Source organism: Giraffa tippelskirchi, chromosome 11 (genome assembly GCF_054371585.1).
Source record: "Giraffa tippelskirchi isolate mGirTip1 chromosome 11, T2T-mGirTip1v1.2.pri, whole genome shotgun sequence".
Lineage (NCBI taxonomy): Eukaryota > Metazoa > Chordata > Mammalia > Artiodactyla > Giraffidae > Giraffa > Giraffa tippelskirchi.
The window spans coordinates 111,028,225-111,044,405 of NC_137285.1; the positions used below are offsets into that span (position 1 = coordinate 111,028,225).

At 38.3% G+C, this 16,181-nt stretch overlaps 1 protein-coding gene across 50 annotated transcripts in view; it reads left to right on the top strand.

Moving 5' to 3' along the window:
- Positions 1-16,181, top strand: part of SOX6 (SRY-box transcription factor 6) — a 671,664-nt gene that overhangs the window by 582,604 nt on the left and 72,879 nt on the right. For 27 of the 50 annotated variants that reach the window (XM_081541535.1, XM_081541546.1, XM_081541509.1 and 24 more), the window contains 3 exons: positions 669-818; positions 6,598-6,781; positions 9,865-10,052. In XM_081541535.1, the coding sequence (XP_081397661.1) occupies positions 669-818; positions 6,598-6,781; positions 9,865-10,052 (522 nt within the window). Of the gene's footprint in view, positions 1-668; positions 819-6,597; positions 6,824-9,864; positions 10,053-16,181 lie in introns of all 50 variants that reach the window. The other 23 variants (XM_081541518.1, XM_081541528.1, XM_081541545.1 and 20 more) reach the window with 3 other exon arrangements.

Genomic DNA, 16,181 nt, shown 5'->3' on the forward strand with positions numbered 1-16,181 from the left:
CAATTTCAGCCCAAAGCTAATAAATTGACAGTTAAGGATTTCACATCCTGTGCTAGGAAAAAGAAGCTTGACTTTTTTCCTCCACAAATCTGGCTATATTCTCTTTAGGATTATGCTATATGCAGCATAGAGGAAGGAGGGACTGCTACTGGGCCTTAGGGATCTTGAGGGCAGCACTCTTAACACCCAGAGGGGTCAGCATCCCTAGAGAAGTTTAGTCAGTACTGAATTAGAACGATGTTCTTCCTGAAGTGCCTAGGAAAGTTTAGATCAGTTTCTTAGTTCATGAATATTAAAATTGCATGAATGAATATAACAACATTTAATGCACTTTATAACGATTTTAAGTACTCGAAAGAATATTTGAGACCATTTAGTCAAATTCCTTTCTGTACGATTGAAGAAACTGAGCTCCAGAGCAAGTCAATCCTTTGTTTAGGGTCCTAAACTTATTTTTAGAAGGACCAGGAACAGAATAATGGCTCCCATATCACTACTCTTTCTTCCTCTTATACTATTTATTCTTTTTTATCTTCTTCTTTAAAAATAGTGAAAGAGAAATTTCAAAGCTGTCAGAGAAATAGTTATCTAACAATACGGTAAGTTTTTTTGGAAGCTCTGTTTCAGCTGCATTTAAAGAGATGATTTTTGTCTTCCCTGTTTTGCAGCAGCTCTATGCCGCTCAGCTGGCCAGCATGCAGGTGTCACCTGGAGCAAAGATGCCATCAACTCCACAGCCACCAAACGCAGCAGGGGCAGTCTCACCTACTGGGATAAAAAATGAAAAGAGAGGGACCAGCCCTGTAACTCAAGTTAAGGTATTTGCTTTGCAGGATTATGGAAACAGTTTGGAAAATAGCTTCACAAGAAAGGTAGTGAACCAGGCTGTGCTGGGCATAAACAGCAGGAAGCAAAGCGACATAAAGGAACCCCAAAATGTTCCTCTTTATGGTAAATTTCATGATTGAGCACTGAGAAACAGGTGTTTCCCTTTTGATAACAATAGTGCCATATTGTGAGATCTTTACCTAAACCTGCAAACTTACTTCTCAAGAGTTTTTCCCCTTTGGATTCTAGCTTTTATTTTTTAATGTTCATTGGCATGTATGGCCATGTTTTTATTCCCAGTCTTTGTTATAGTCTTGTGACACTTCTCTCTGACTTTAAACAGGTGGGGAGCCAACTTATAGTGCTAGAGGAGGAGGATCTCCAAACTTTAGATTGACAAGAAAAAAAAGAACCTGATGCTGGACCTTTATATGGTTTGATGGTAAAGGTCTCTCTCCCTCAAACAATAGTTATAAACATGGGCTTTGAGGAATGAGTGGTGTCATAATCTAATTATGCTTTGATGCCATGTATAGCTGTGATAGGATAAATAGGATCACCCAAGTTATGACTACAACATTAATAGATCCTTTCCTCACTGATTTTCAGTGTCTTAAAATGGGGTAGCCAGGAAGTACTTAATGACAGAGGGGAACTGATGAGCCAGTCTAACTTTGTGCTGCAGCTGGTACTTATAGGTTTTTATAATTGTTTTTGCTTCCTATATTGAATTAAAAAATTCAGAAAATTCAAAGAAACAATTCTTTTATATCATTGACTTATTTACTTTGAAGGATACACTAAGCACAGATGTATTATTGTATGTGTCTAAAGTACTGCCTTTGGAGAAATTTTGCCATTATTACTTCATTACATGGGAAATATCTAAGGCCAACGAAACAGCATTGAAGTCCACAAAATTACTGAAATTGTTTTATTTTCTAAAACTTGCAGATAGGGATTTTGAGATTTCAGGAAAGCCATTAAAAATATGGATCCCAAATACCAAAGATTAAAAAAAAGTAAACATAATTAGGAGAGATAGTTATGCCTGTGCCCGTCCAAAGGAATTAATTTAATGTCCCCCATGCCTTTAGATTCTCCAAAGAAGTAGATGAACATTTATGCTTTGTGGTTAGGAATATTGAGATGTGACAATAGGAGGTTTACATTTAATAAGATAGCATTAACTTATGGAAACAGACTAGTTTGTGTTCCAAGAGTTTCTTTCTGTGAGTAAGAGAACACTACAATTCAAACCAAAGCACTTTGTTTAACTATAGTTGTTGGAGTATAAGCATATCAAACATCAGTGACTTGAGGTATTGAGTATTAAATATTTTAACATGAAAAAGTCATTTTATAAGTGAGTTGGCCAAATGGAATTGCACCAAACCAAGCCTTTACTGGATGAGTAAAATGTTCCCTGGTTAGATTCAAGTTTATATCTGCTTTTACCATTCCAGCTTTGTGGTCCAACTGAATTTTATTACTCACTTGACCACATACAAATTCTTAGGGAGCTCTCTATATAATTTAACTTGACTCTATGTTAATAACAAAGGAAACATTTATCATACTTACTAGATTGTTTATTGTATGTGTGAGTAAAACTATATAGACCAAGACATAAAGCAAATGTTTTAAATTTTTAAAATAGCTCCAACCTATTATTGTAGAAGTTCTAAAAATAATCTTATGTTTTGCTAATTGAAAGAATTATGGTCACTAAAATATCTCATGTTTCTGTCTATAGTCATTCTTTCCCTCTGTATATAACATGACTATGTAACCTAGGGCATTGTTAGCTGAAAGTAATAAAAATAAAAATAGATGGTCTTCTGTTCCTTTTTTCCCTGAAGAATTTTTATCTGTTACAGTTGTCAACATCAGTAGTTAGGTTGTTTCTGTTCCATTGTCAGTTCTATGACTTTTAATAGATGTGTCACCTTGGGCGAGTCACTTAACTTCTTTTAGCGTTAGTTTTTGCCTCTGCAAATTGAAGGTTAATATTATTATGGATCTTCAATGAGATAATACATCCTCTAGCATATAGTAAATATTTCATAAATGTTAGTATAGCAATGATGTTGATGATAATCTGATGATAATAAAGATGCTGGTATGTCACAATAGTGGTTGTGATTGAAATATCTGGTTGTATACCAAGAGAGATTCTAAAAGAAACCAAGAAGTTTTCCAGTTTAAACCATTATGGAGGAATAGGGATTCTATTTACTCTCCCAACTTAAAGAAGTAAAACTCAAGACAAAGTATAAAACAGTGGTTACAGACATTTCCAGTAGGCCTACAGGAGAGTGACCTCTGATAGAAGAGAAACAAGCGAGGCAAGCACCACAGTTGTTCCAGCTTACTGTCTTGAGAGAGCTTCCAGGCAATAGTGTGGTGTGTATGTGGGGGTTACCCACATGCTGCTTGGCAGGCTGCCTGAGTAGAGAGACAAGACTTCAGAGTTTCAAGATGCCAAGGTGGATGGAATTTGTGAGATAGAGTGCCAGAGGAGAGAACTGTATAGAGAGAGAGCACAGGCGATCCACAGAAGGTTTCTCTGTATTTAGCTGAGTATTGAGCAGCATATGCATGTGAGGAAACTATCTGTGGCCAAGGGGAAAGCAAGATGTAGCAGGCAAAACCATTACAAGGTTCGTGAAGAACTGAGAATGATTTGTATTCCCGTTGGCCAGATTGGAAAGATCTCTTGACACATGGGCACCAAGTAGAGTCTCTAGCAGGGTATTACTTCACTAGTAGGGCCAAATTATCCCTATACCTGCCTAGCGCAGTTTAAAAGCAAGCCTGGTAAGGCTTTCCGTGTCTTAGAACAAAGTCCACAAATATTTAAGGTAACATACAAACTGAAATCCAACACTGTAAAAATCTCAATGTGGAGCATCTATTCAATAATTATCAGGCTTGCAAGAAAATATGAACAATCATGAAGAAAATAAATCAATCATTAGAGATAAACCTCAAAGTAACACAGATGATAGAATTACTAGATAAAACAGTAAAAACAGCTCTTAAAAGAGACTTTCAACTAGACCAAGTGAAGAAATAAGCATATCTGCTTCTCTTCACTCACAAAGTGTCTGTTGGGCCAGGATAAGCTGTGAGGATGAACAGCAGGCCTGCCATGGTGGAAAAGAATTGACTTTATTGGGAGTTAATCAGTGCTTCCCATGCTCAGTGGCATTGTTGATAGAAATGGAAATTATTGAATTATAAGACTAAATAATAAATTAGAATATACAGTCATACTTTTTTATTGAGCTTCACTTTATTGTGCTTCACAGCTATTGTACTTTTTACAAATTGAAGGTTTGTGGCAATCCTGCATAGTCAGATGATGGTTAGCAATTTTTTTTTAGCAATAAATTATTTTTAATTAAGGTGTATACATTGTTTTTTAGATATAATGCTGTTGCACATTTACTAGACTACTGTATTGTGTAAACATAACTTTTATATGCACTGGGAAACCAAAAATTCATGTGACTCACTTTATTGGGTTATTTGATTTATTGCAGTGGTCTGAAACCAAACCCATAATGTCTCTGAAGTTTGCCTATATCCAGAATGGAATAAAAACAGATATTATAAACTCCATATATTCAAGAAACATGAATATTATAAGGAAGGACATGGAAAATTTATATTGAATGCCTGGAGATGAAAAATACAGTGTTTGAGATGAAAAGCACACTGAATTGGTATTGATTTGGAATAGCAACAGATTAGATATTACAGAAGAAAAGACTGGTGAACTTGATGACATAACATTGAAACTGTCCAAAATGAAATGCATAGAAAAAAAGGCTATCAGTGCTGTAGAACATCAAATGGCCTAATATATACAAATAGAGCCCCTGAAGGAGAAGGAAGGGACAGAAAATATATTTTAAAGAGTAATAGCTGAAAATTTTCTAAATTTGAAGAAGACTCTGAACTAAGGGATCATAAGAAACGGTGAAGTAAAAGAAATCTGGAGAAAACTAACTAAATACCTAACTTAGAAATCACTGTTATTGAGAAATGAGTAAAGGAACTAACTAGTCTAAATATCCTTTGAATTCAGAGCAAAGGCAAGTAAACTTTAATTAAGCACCATTTGTGAGGGATGCAACTATGTTTCCTGAGAACTTATCGTATATCTAGATAGAGATAAAAGTACATTGCACCAGAGATGTGCCAGATTACTTATTTCCTACCAAGACAAACAAACAAACAAAACAACAAAATAAAGCTAGGGTATCACGACACTATCAAATGACTTATTTTATCTGATAATTCAGTAAAGAAAAAAAGTGCCTGGGATTTGGAGCCTCATAAACTATGATTCAAATTCTGTCCTTCCATGTATGGCTTTGGATGGTCATTTTATCACTTTGACTGCTTCTTTCTTTGTAAATACTACTGCCCAGTCTCATAGTTATTGGTAGTTAAATGAGCTAATATACTTGAAAATATCTAGCACAATGTTAGTCATAATGGCTCTTTTGTGCATGTTATTCTCATTTTCTCTTTCTAATCCTCCCTCCTGATTACTATTTTCTGGCATCCCTTTTTGTTCCTCCTTAAACAATGACCATTAGTGCTGGAAGAGACCTTAGAGATCAGCTAGAATCAGGCCCTCTTTCCTATAGATGAAGAAATTGAGTCCCAGAGAAGTGATATGTTTGCCACAGGGGAGAAAGTTCAGTTTCCAAGCTCTACTGTGTGTTTTAAACAATGACATGAAAAGCAAGTTCTCTGTACCTTCTCAGAAGCAAAAGAGGAGTTAACATTTGCTGGAAATTTTATTTTAAACACAATACTGCAGATCTTAAAAACCTAGCATTGAAATGAGTATGTTCATATTACAATTAAATTTCTAGAATGATGGAAGTGTTGTTAAGGGTGTTACATAGCAGAATAAATGAAACAAAATAAAGGTAAGGAGCTTAGCTTTCAAGCTCCTGGTAAAACCAGAGTTACAAGCCAGATATTTGAATACTGTGCTCAGTATAGAAGAACAGGCATCTTAAAATAGATATTCTGTAAATACATGTAGCAAAGAATATAAAGAGACATCACTTTAGACATGAAAAATAAATTGCATATAGCATGGTATGTAAAACATAATTATAATGTGTGTTTGCTCTTTGCAAAAATTAATTTTAAACATGAATAGAGACCAGAATATAGACCATGAAGAGTGCCCACACCCAGAAAGCCACATAGAAGCCATGCTGTGGCATGCGGCTCCCTGGGCAAAGGCCCAGGAGAGCAGAAGAAGGCTTACAGTGTTTCCATTTTTAAAGTACTTGCAATTGTTTGATTTAAAATATATATTAAAAAATTAGCGGCAGAGCCCATTTATAGTTCCAGGAACTTTTCAGAGAGAATAACACAAAAGCACTACAGAGCTGCTGAAATTTTAAATAATTCTTTGTAAATGCCCTAGGTTAATTTGGATCCCTGAAAACACATTAGGAAATTAAGCTGTAATGTGAGCTAATTCAGATTTTAATTTGGCCAAAAGAATGATCCAACTACACAGTTAATGTAAATAGAAGCATAACACAGGGAAATTAATGAGGTTTCCTTCCGATGAATCTTCAAGGAGGTAGATAATTAGCTTCTTTTGTTATTATTGTGGAGAATGTGGCATTGTCTCTGAGGTGTAAAATAACTGTGGCTTACTAAGTGATAATGTGCTTCATTTGTCTTTTTTTTTTTTTAATAATTATTTATGTTAAACTCTTGTAGGATGAAGCAGCAGCACAGCCGCTGAATCTCTCATCCCGACCCAAGACAGTTGAGCCTGTAAAGTCCCCAACATCTCCCACCCAGAGCCTCTTCCCAGCCAGCAAAACCAGCCCTGTCAATCTGCCTAACAAAAGCAGCATCCCCAGCCCCATTGGAGGAAGCCTGGGAAGAGGATCCTCTTTAGGTAAATGGAAAGGTCAACACCAGGAAGAGACTTATGAATTAGGTAAAAGAAAGCAAAATGTGTTTCCTGATGACTGATTCTTGTTTCCAAAGTATTCTTTAGTCCAAGAAAAATTTAAAAACTGAAAGTAAATAATGAGAAAGTAAATTCTTTTCTACTGAAACATAACCTAGTGTGGCGTCTTGGGTGACTAGAACTTTCAGGAAAGGTTAGAATATAAATCCTGTTGGGATGCATTCCCCCAATGATGATGAGTTAGATCCAGCAATCAGAAACTTAGAAATTTCTGTGTTCAGTCAGTGCTTTGCCACTGAAGCAACTCTAGGAAGAGTAAGAGTGACCATGAACTCTCCGAGGGCCTAAAGGGACCTGGCCTAAAAGCTGCCTGCCAGAAGTCCAAAATTTTTTGAAATTTTGTTTTCTTTGTAAAATATGAATTTTATACCTTATCCCATATCAGTTTTGCATTGAAGCAAATATGAATGACACTTCAGTGACATCATATAAAATAAAGTTGATATCTAGTAAGATATGTCATAGTGATCCTCTGTCTTCTTACATTCTCTGATACACTGCCAATTGTCTCTAGGGATATTCATACCCAGGTGTGAGAAGTATAGGGGAAAAATGGGATCTGGCATCAGGCAGCCTTGAACTGAGAAAGAGCCTTTACTTACTAGCTGTGTGACCCTGTGAAAATTATTTAATATTTTTGAACTCAGTTTCCTAATCTCTGGAAAGGAAATATTATTTCCTAGCTTATAGGTTGGTATGAGAATTAAGACAGAAATGTATATATAAAGTCTCTAACACGGTATCTGGAACCCAGAAGGCATGCAACCAAAAAGACTGGACAGCCAAATACTAACACATTTACAAATACATGTGGAATGAAACAGTAATTGTGAAAGCACTTCAGTGGCAGAGAGGCAAATAAATATGAGCATTATTATTACCATGCTCTATGAGTTTCTTTATTTTCCAATAAAGACACTGAAGTTCAAAGGGATTTGGGACTAGAACCAGCATTTCTTTACCATATTACCTTCCGTGTTTTATTTAATCCTATAGCCTGAATTGCTTACAGCAATAAATAAAATAATACATAAGTGTAGCCATTTACAGTTTAACCAAACATTTTTTCTGTCTTATCTCATTCGATTTTTCACTGTCATCTTATGAGTTAGGTAGTATATTATTGTTATTCTTGCATAATAAACTGTTGTCTTACAGATAAAATGACTCACCCACAGCCATGTAGCTATTAATTAGCAGAGTCAAAACTAAAATCCAGGTCTTCTCATGTATAACTCAGTGGTCCTTTTGTAAACTCATAGTTGGAATGTTTGCTGAACAATGCTGAATCTTAAGTGACTCTTCTGATGATGAGATGTAAATCTTCCTCATTGAAACTGGGGACATTAGGATCTATCCAGCAGTCTATCCTCTTTTTGAGTCAGGACACTCTTTTAGGGGCCCACAGATTTTCACTCCAAGTCAGTGGGATCACTGTGGGAAAGAGAAATGAATCATTCCCAGCATGTGAATATGATCACTGGATTATTGAAAGTTGTGAGATGAGGGGAAAAAAAGCCAACATGAGGATAAATAATAGGCTTGATCATGAAATGGGCCTCCTATAAACCACTTCTAAATTTAATTTGGAAAGCATTTGTTTTCTGTACTTAGCATAGTGAGGGACAAAAATGACTGTATCACAGGCCCTTGCTCTTTCGGAGTTTATATCTTAGTAGAGTGTATTCCTTAGATCATGAACTAGAAATGAGCTGAAGTAATAGCACCCTTGGCCACACAATACTGGATGGAATTTCTTTTTTAATCAGAAAAGCTTCAGAGCTAAAGATACAGATTTTCTATTTCCTAAAAAGTGGCTGTTTAACTTTCTAAAACTTTTCCATAGGTAGCGTTGGGAATATTTTCTAAACTCGAGTGCATAAGCACATGTACTGCATACACATAGACGTGAGCTTGATCATAGTCTGGTTTCCTCTGTCCCATCTGTCTTTGTGAGGTGTGTGCACATACACAGATACACACACACAGATACACACACACACACACACACATACATGTGCTATGAAATGCTCATACCAGGAAACACACAAGCTGATCACATTAAACTTTATCACAGCAGCTGAAATCTATCAGTCAGTTGCCTTCTTTTTGTCTAAAATTGGAAAAGCTAATCTAAAATATCAATTTTAACCTACAATAAAATGCAAGATATAGAGGAAATTTAGTTTAATTTTGAATTTTGTCCTTCTCTGCTGCATGGAATATAATGAAAGTAAATATTTTCACTTTACTTGAAGCTTTATCCTTATATAAATTCCATTCCCACACATCCAGCCTCACTATCAAGAAGACAGGGAACTGAGAAACAGAGCAGTGGGTGTTCAGGTTGTGGGTAGGAAACGGGTTGTCATTCTCTTGGTAAGTAACTGAGGCAGCATGAGTGGAAAGCTTCATTAACCAGCCAGTGACTGGGGAATGGAGAGTGTGGTGTATTCCTTCCCACTCCCTCTCTCCTGCAGTGGACGTATGAACACACAGATACAGATATCACTAAAGGATGCCTATAGCCTCACAGATTTTTTTTTTGGCTGGGCCAGAAACAGCTTTCCTGCATTAGCACACTAAATATAATGGACAGCCTGCACAGATGTCTCTGTGCCCCTTCCTACCACTTTCATCCCAACTACTCTCCCACTAATTGTTAGATATAGCCAGAAAAGGTATATGTATATGTGTGTGTGTGTGTGTGTGTGTGTGTGTGTGTGTGTGTATACATATATAGGAATCTAGGAACCTTCATCTGTGAGGAAGCGGGTTAACAGAGTCCAGATAAACTGAAATGCTAGGTTATCCTCCAAGAACGAAAAACAAAAAAGCCAGCACATCGCAGTTACCCTGGATTTCTGTGGTCTATCGCATTTTTCTTAATAGCAAATGAGCCCCTTCCTTGCTCAGAGAATGTGGTGTTCTACAGGGGAGTGGATAGTAGCAGTATTTTTTAAGCATTTAACCTTACAACCCTCTAATAATACATCCTGTGTATGCAGATATCCTGTCCAGTCTCAACTCTCCTGCCCTGTTTGGGGATCAGGATACAGTGATGAAAGCTATTCAGGAGGCTCGGAAGATGCGAGAACAGATCCAGCGGGAGCAACAACAGCAACAGCCACATGGTGTTGATGGGAAACTGTCCACCCTGAATAATATGGGGCTGAACAACTGCAGGAATGAAAAGGTAAAACTTGCTTCCCTCCTTCACTGGCTCTGCTAGACCCATTGACTCATTTTTATATGGCTCTTTCCAGGCTCCAAAGCATCAACCTGCAGCCAAAGATTTGGGCTTCTAGTTTGAGGACTGTCTTGCATTATGTTTAAGCATTACTGCTGATTAACCGATATACCTTTTCCCTCTTAGTGTGGGTTGCCTCTCAGGTACCTAACCAGACACCCAAACTCCCTGCCACTGGTGTTTTTCTGTCCCATTCCAAAAGGTTTAGAAATATAATAAAAGGGGTATATGAGGTTACAGACTATCAGAATATTTTTAAAAAGCATATATACTCACAATGAAGGCTAATACATTATTATAACTCATCATTGAATTTACTACTAAGTTTCCTATCAGCCTGAGCAAAACAGAAAGCAGAGCAACTTACAAAATGCATTCATTTATTTTTTTGATTCATCAGATTATTCATCAAGTGCTTATTGTGTAATAGACACTGTTCTAGGCACTGGAGATACAACAGTGAACAAATGAGACAAAAATCTCTATTCTCATAGAGCTTACATTCTGATAGGGGAACACAGATGAAGAAGAAATAAACAAATTCATAATGAATAATGTTGGTAACATGAGGAGGTAAATCATTGCTATGAGAGAAATAGAAGCAAGTTAAGGAAATACAGAGTTACAGGATTGTTCCTTTAGGTAGGCTGGTAAGGACTCTGAGGAAGTGGCACGTAATAGAGAGAGTGAAAGAAGCCCCATGCAGGCCTCGTAAAGAGCATCCAGGAAGTGGGAACAATAGGCTTAGAGGCCCTTAGAGTGTAGGACCAGCAACAAGGAGACCAACTTAGCAAGAGCAACTTGAGGAAAGGCGGAGAAGGAAGACCTAAAGGGAAGCGATAGCCTGGGGCAGAGTGTGGTAGACCTGTAGGCCTTGGAAGGACTAGGTGTGTTTCACTCTGAGTCTGATGAGAATTCCTACATTAGTTTTGTCCAGGGCATTGACATGATCTGATTTACATATAAAAAGGGTCCTTCTGCCAAATGTGTGAGAGCAGACTGCAGGAAGCTAAGAAAGGAAACAGGCAGACCAGTTGAGAGGTTATTGTCATACAATGGGTGGAAAATGCTGATTATTTGATGAATTAGTGATCCTAGCCATTGCTTACCCTGTATCTGCATCACCCCAGTTTCTGCCTCCCTCTTCACATGGCTGTCTTCCCTCTCTGTATGTCCCCATGTCTCCAAATCTTCCTCTTCTTAAGAACATCACTTATCAAATTTAAGGTCCACCCTAATCCAGTGTGACTTTAACTTGATTATATCTGCAAAGACCCAGTTTCCTACAGATAGAAAAATAGATTACGTAAATATATTAATTTACTACATTAAATTAATAATGACTTAACTCCCCTTCCCCTACTTTGATTGATCCTTTTAGCAGGAGGTTCTCATAAAGTAAGAGAGAAATCATCTGGGGGAATGGTGAGCCTTTTGGTGTTGGATAAGCCATAAACTTTTATACACTTGGGGCCTGCTATGCATAGGGACTATTGTTGTTGTTCTGTCACTAAGTTGTGTCCAACTCTTTGCTAACTCGTGGACTGCAGCATGCCAGGCTTCCCTCTCCTTCACTATCTCCTGGAATTCGAGCATATTTTTTTTGGAGTTTGTTTGGACTTTGCTCCATCTCCCTGTTGCTCAGACTCCATGTTTGCTCTGTATTCTATGTCTGGTTATACTCATATCCGTTATATCGTATCCATTGTGTTAATGATGCCATCCGACAATTTCATCTTTTCTCACCCCCTTCTCCTCCTGCCCTCAATCTTTCCTGGCACCAGGGTCTTTTCCACTGAGTCCACCCTTTACATCAGGTGGCCAAAGTATTGGAGCTTCAGCTTCACCAGCAGTCCTTTCAATGAAAATTCAGGGTTGATTTCCTTTAGGATTCATCTTAGCTTAGTCGCTAAGTTGTGTCTGACTCTTGCGACCGCATGGACTGTGGCCTGCTAGGCTCCTCTGTCCATGGGATTCTCCAGGCAAGAATACTGGAGTGGGTTGCCATTTCCTTCTCTAGGGAATCTTCCCAACCCAGGAATTGAACTCAAGTCTCCTGCATTTCAGGCAGAGTCTTTACCAACTGAGCTACAAAGAAACCTTCTTTTAGGATTGACTGGTTTGAACTCCTTGCTGTCCAGGGGACTCTCAAGATTCTTCTCCAGCACCACAGTTTGAAGGCATCAATTCTTCAGTGCTCAGCCTTCTTCATGGTCCAACTCTCACATCTGTACATGACTACTGCAAAAATCATAGCTTTGACTATGTGGACCTTTGTCAGCAGAGTATTGCCTCTGCTGTTTAATACACTGTCTAGGTTTGTCAGAGCTTTTCTTCCAAGGAGCAAGCATCTTTTAATTTCATGGCTGAAGTCACCATCTACAGTGATTTTGGAGCCCAAGAAAATAAGATCTATCACTGCTTCCAATTTTTCCCCATTTATTTGTCATGAAGTGATGGGACTAGATGCCATGATCTTAGCTTTTTGAATGTTGAGTTTTAAGTCAGCTTTTTCACTCTCCTTTTTCACCCTCATCAAGAGGCTCTTTAGTTCCTTTGCACTTTCTAGCAGTAGAGTGGTATCATCTGCCTATCTGAGGCTGTTGACATTTCTCCCAGCAATTTTGATTCCAGCTTGTGATTCATTCAGCCTGACGTTTTACATGATGTACTCTGTATGCTGCTGCTGCTGCTAAGTCTCTTCAGTCGTGTCCAACCCTGTGCGACCCCATAGATGGCAGCCCACCAGGCTCCCCCGTCCCTGGGATTCTCCAGGCAAGAACACTGGAGTGGGTTGCCATTTCCTTTTCTAATGCATTAAAGTGAAAAGTGAAAGTGAAGTCGCTCAGTCCTGTCCGACTCTTAGCGACCCCATGGACTGCAGCCCACCAGGCCCCTCTGTCCATGGGATTTTCCAGGCAAGAGTACTGGAGTGGGGTGCCATTGCCTTCTCCGGTACTCTGTATATAAGTTAAATAAACAGTGTGACAATATGGAGTCTTGTCATACTCCTTTCCCAATTTTGAACCAGTCCGTTATTCCATGTTTGGTTCTTACTGTTGCTGCTTGACCTGCATATCTGTTTCTCAGGAAACTACTGAGTAGGAAATTGGGGTAAAAGCAAGAGAATGGATACATGCAGCAGAGAACATCTCCTACTTTACACTTTTGTCAAGGGTGAATCCTAAAATTAGTATGAGAAGGATGTCAGTGATTTATGTAAGTCTTTTAAAATGTATTGGTTTTCAAGTGAAAGTGATATATGGTTACTAAAATTTCTAATAATACAGTTGTATGGTCAAAAGCTAATTACCCTTCTCACCGCATTAACTACTGTTGGTGATTCAGAAGTTTTCTTTGCATGTGCGGGAAGTATTAATGAGTTTAAAGGTATATATTCTCACTTGGAGTGGTAGGCACTGAGTTGTCACTTGCCAGCTGCGTGACATTTGGTAAGTTGAACAACTTCTCTGAATCTCAAGTTATTCATCTGTAATGTGAGGGTAGTAATCTGGGTTACAATAGAATAAAATATATATGAATATACCTAGCAAAGCCTCAGGTACAGAGTGGGCACTTTCTTATGTTTCCCATACTTTTTAGGCTAAATTACAGGTGATCTTTGAATATATAGAACACATGAGCTCTTTTGCCACAGATATGAGTTCCTCATAACAATGATAGAAGGGTCAGCAGAAGAAAGCAGAGTTAGATGTTTCAGATGATGGCATATTGACCAAGTTACATACTTAAACTCCTTTCTAACTGAGTTCATACACAAAGCTATAGAAACTTCAGATTTATTAAGTTAGATCGTGGTTTCTCAGCCTCAGTGTTATTGACATTTTTGGCTGGAGAATTCTTTGTCATGGGTGGCTAATCTGGCTTCTACTCATTAGATGCCAGTAGCACCCCTCCTTTTGTGACAACCAGAAATGTCTCTAGACATTGCTCAGTTCAGTTCAGTTCAGTCGCTCAGTCGTGTCCAACTCTTTGCGACCCCATGAATTGCAGCACGCCAGGCCTCTCTGTCCATCACCAACTGCTGGAATCTACCCAAACCCATATCCATCGAGTCGGTGATGCCATCCAACCATCTCATCCTCTGTCGTCCCCTTCTCCTCCCGCCCCCAATCCTACCCAGCATCACGGGCTTTTCCAATGAGTCAACCCTTCGCATGAGGTGTCCAAAGTATTGGAGTTTCAGCTTCAACATCAGACCTTCCAATGAACACCCAGGATTGATCTCTTTTAGGATGGATTGATTGGATCTCCTTGCAGTCCAAGGGACTCTCAAGAGTCTTCTCCAACACCACAGTTCAAAAGCATCAATTCTGCGGCGCTCAGCTTTCTTCACCATCCAACTCTCATATCCATACATGACCACTGGAAAAACCATAGCCTTGACTAGATGGACTTTTGTTGGCAAAGTAATGTCTCTGCTTTTAAATATGCTATCTAGGTTGGCCATAACCTTCCTTTCAAGGAGTAAGCATCTTTTAATTTCATGGCTGCAGTCACCATCAGCAGTAATTCTGGAGCCCCAAAAATTAAGTCTGACACTGTTTCTCCTGTTTCCCCATCTATTTCCCATGAAGTGATGGGACCAGATGCCATGATCCTAGTTTTCTGAACATTGAGCTTTAAGCCAACTTTTTCACTCTTCTCTTTCACCTTCATCAAGAAGCTCTTTAGTTATTCTTCACTTTCTGCCATAAGGGTGGTGTCATCCGCATATCTGAGGTTATTGATATTTCTCCCAGCAATCTTGATTCCAGCTTGTGTTTCTTCCAGCCCAGCGTTTCTCTTGATGTACTCTGCATGTAAGTTAAATAAGCAAGGTGACAATATACAGCCTTGACGTACTCCTTTTCCTATTTGGAATCAGTCTGTTGTTCCATGTCCAGTTCTAACTGTTGCTTCCTGACCAAATGTCCCCTATTGGGGGTAGGGAGGACAGAATTACCCGTAGTTGAAATATCACTGGACTAAATAAATATATTTAGAATTAATATATTTCAGAAATTTTATTCCACAATAAAACAAGTTATTTAAATAATCACGTGTGTGTGCTTAGTCAAGCTCAGTCATGTCCAACTCTTTGCAACTCCATGGACTGTAGCCTTCCTCTATCTGTGGGATTATCCCTGCAAAAATACTGGGGTGGGTTACCATTTCCCCCTCCAGGGGATCTTCCTGCCCCAGGGATTGAACCTGTGTCTCCTATGCCTCCTGCATTGGCAGGTGGGTTCTTTTACTACTGAGCTACATGGGAAGCCCTTTCAATAATCACATTTGTTTTTAAATTATAGAGAATCATTTGCTTTTGATTAATGTTATGAATAAAATATTTCTTTGAAAAATATTTCTAATGAAAAACTAGAATTTTTGTTTGGAATATTAACATAGAGAATATTTAAAACAGATGTGTGTACATCATTTAGGTTGGGGGGAAAATAAGAAATAAATTCAGTATTGTTACAGCAACTCTGCCTTTCAGTGAAGCCCCTCTGTCACATTAAGTAGGCTTAGAATAGCGACATCCTGAAATGTTTGCACTAAACCTAAGTAGTAAATTGACACTGGACATCCATTCCTTCCAGCAGTGACTCTGTTTGTCTGACACAGTGACCCTATATTGTTGAATTTATATCATCGATTCAAGTTCAAGCTTAAGACTCTTCTAACTTCAAACACTCTGGGTTAATTTTAAGTATTTCTCATTGACTTTTCTTAATTCATATGGAGGAAAGAAGTCTGAGGCTCTGAAATAATAACACCTTATTTTGTGTTGGAAGCCACCAGTGAGAGATGAGACATTAGGTTAAGGTTGAAAATTAATAAATCTCAACTTGTCCTGAAATATGTCACACAATGTAATTGAGCTCCTGGAGATAAGTGGCAAAATGGCTTCTACAGAATCAGAAAACCCTGGTTTCCCAGTTGAAGGGAGTTGTCTCAGTAGATAACCTTATAGGGATTGAATTCAGGTTGCTGGAAAAGTCCATTATATTCAAGGCTGTTGTGTTCACAAGCTCTCCTTTACATGATTTCTTTCTCAAATAATGTCACTGT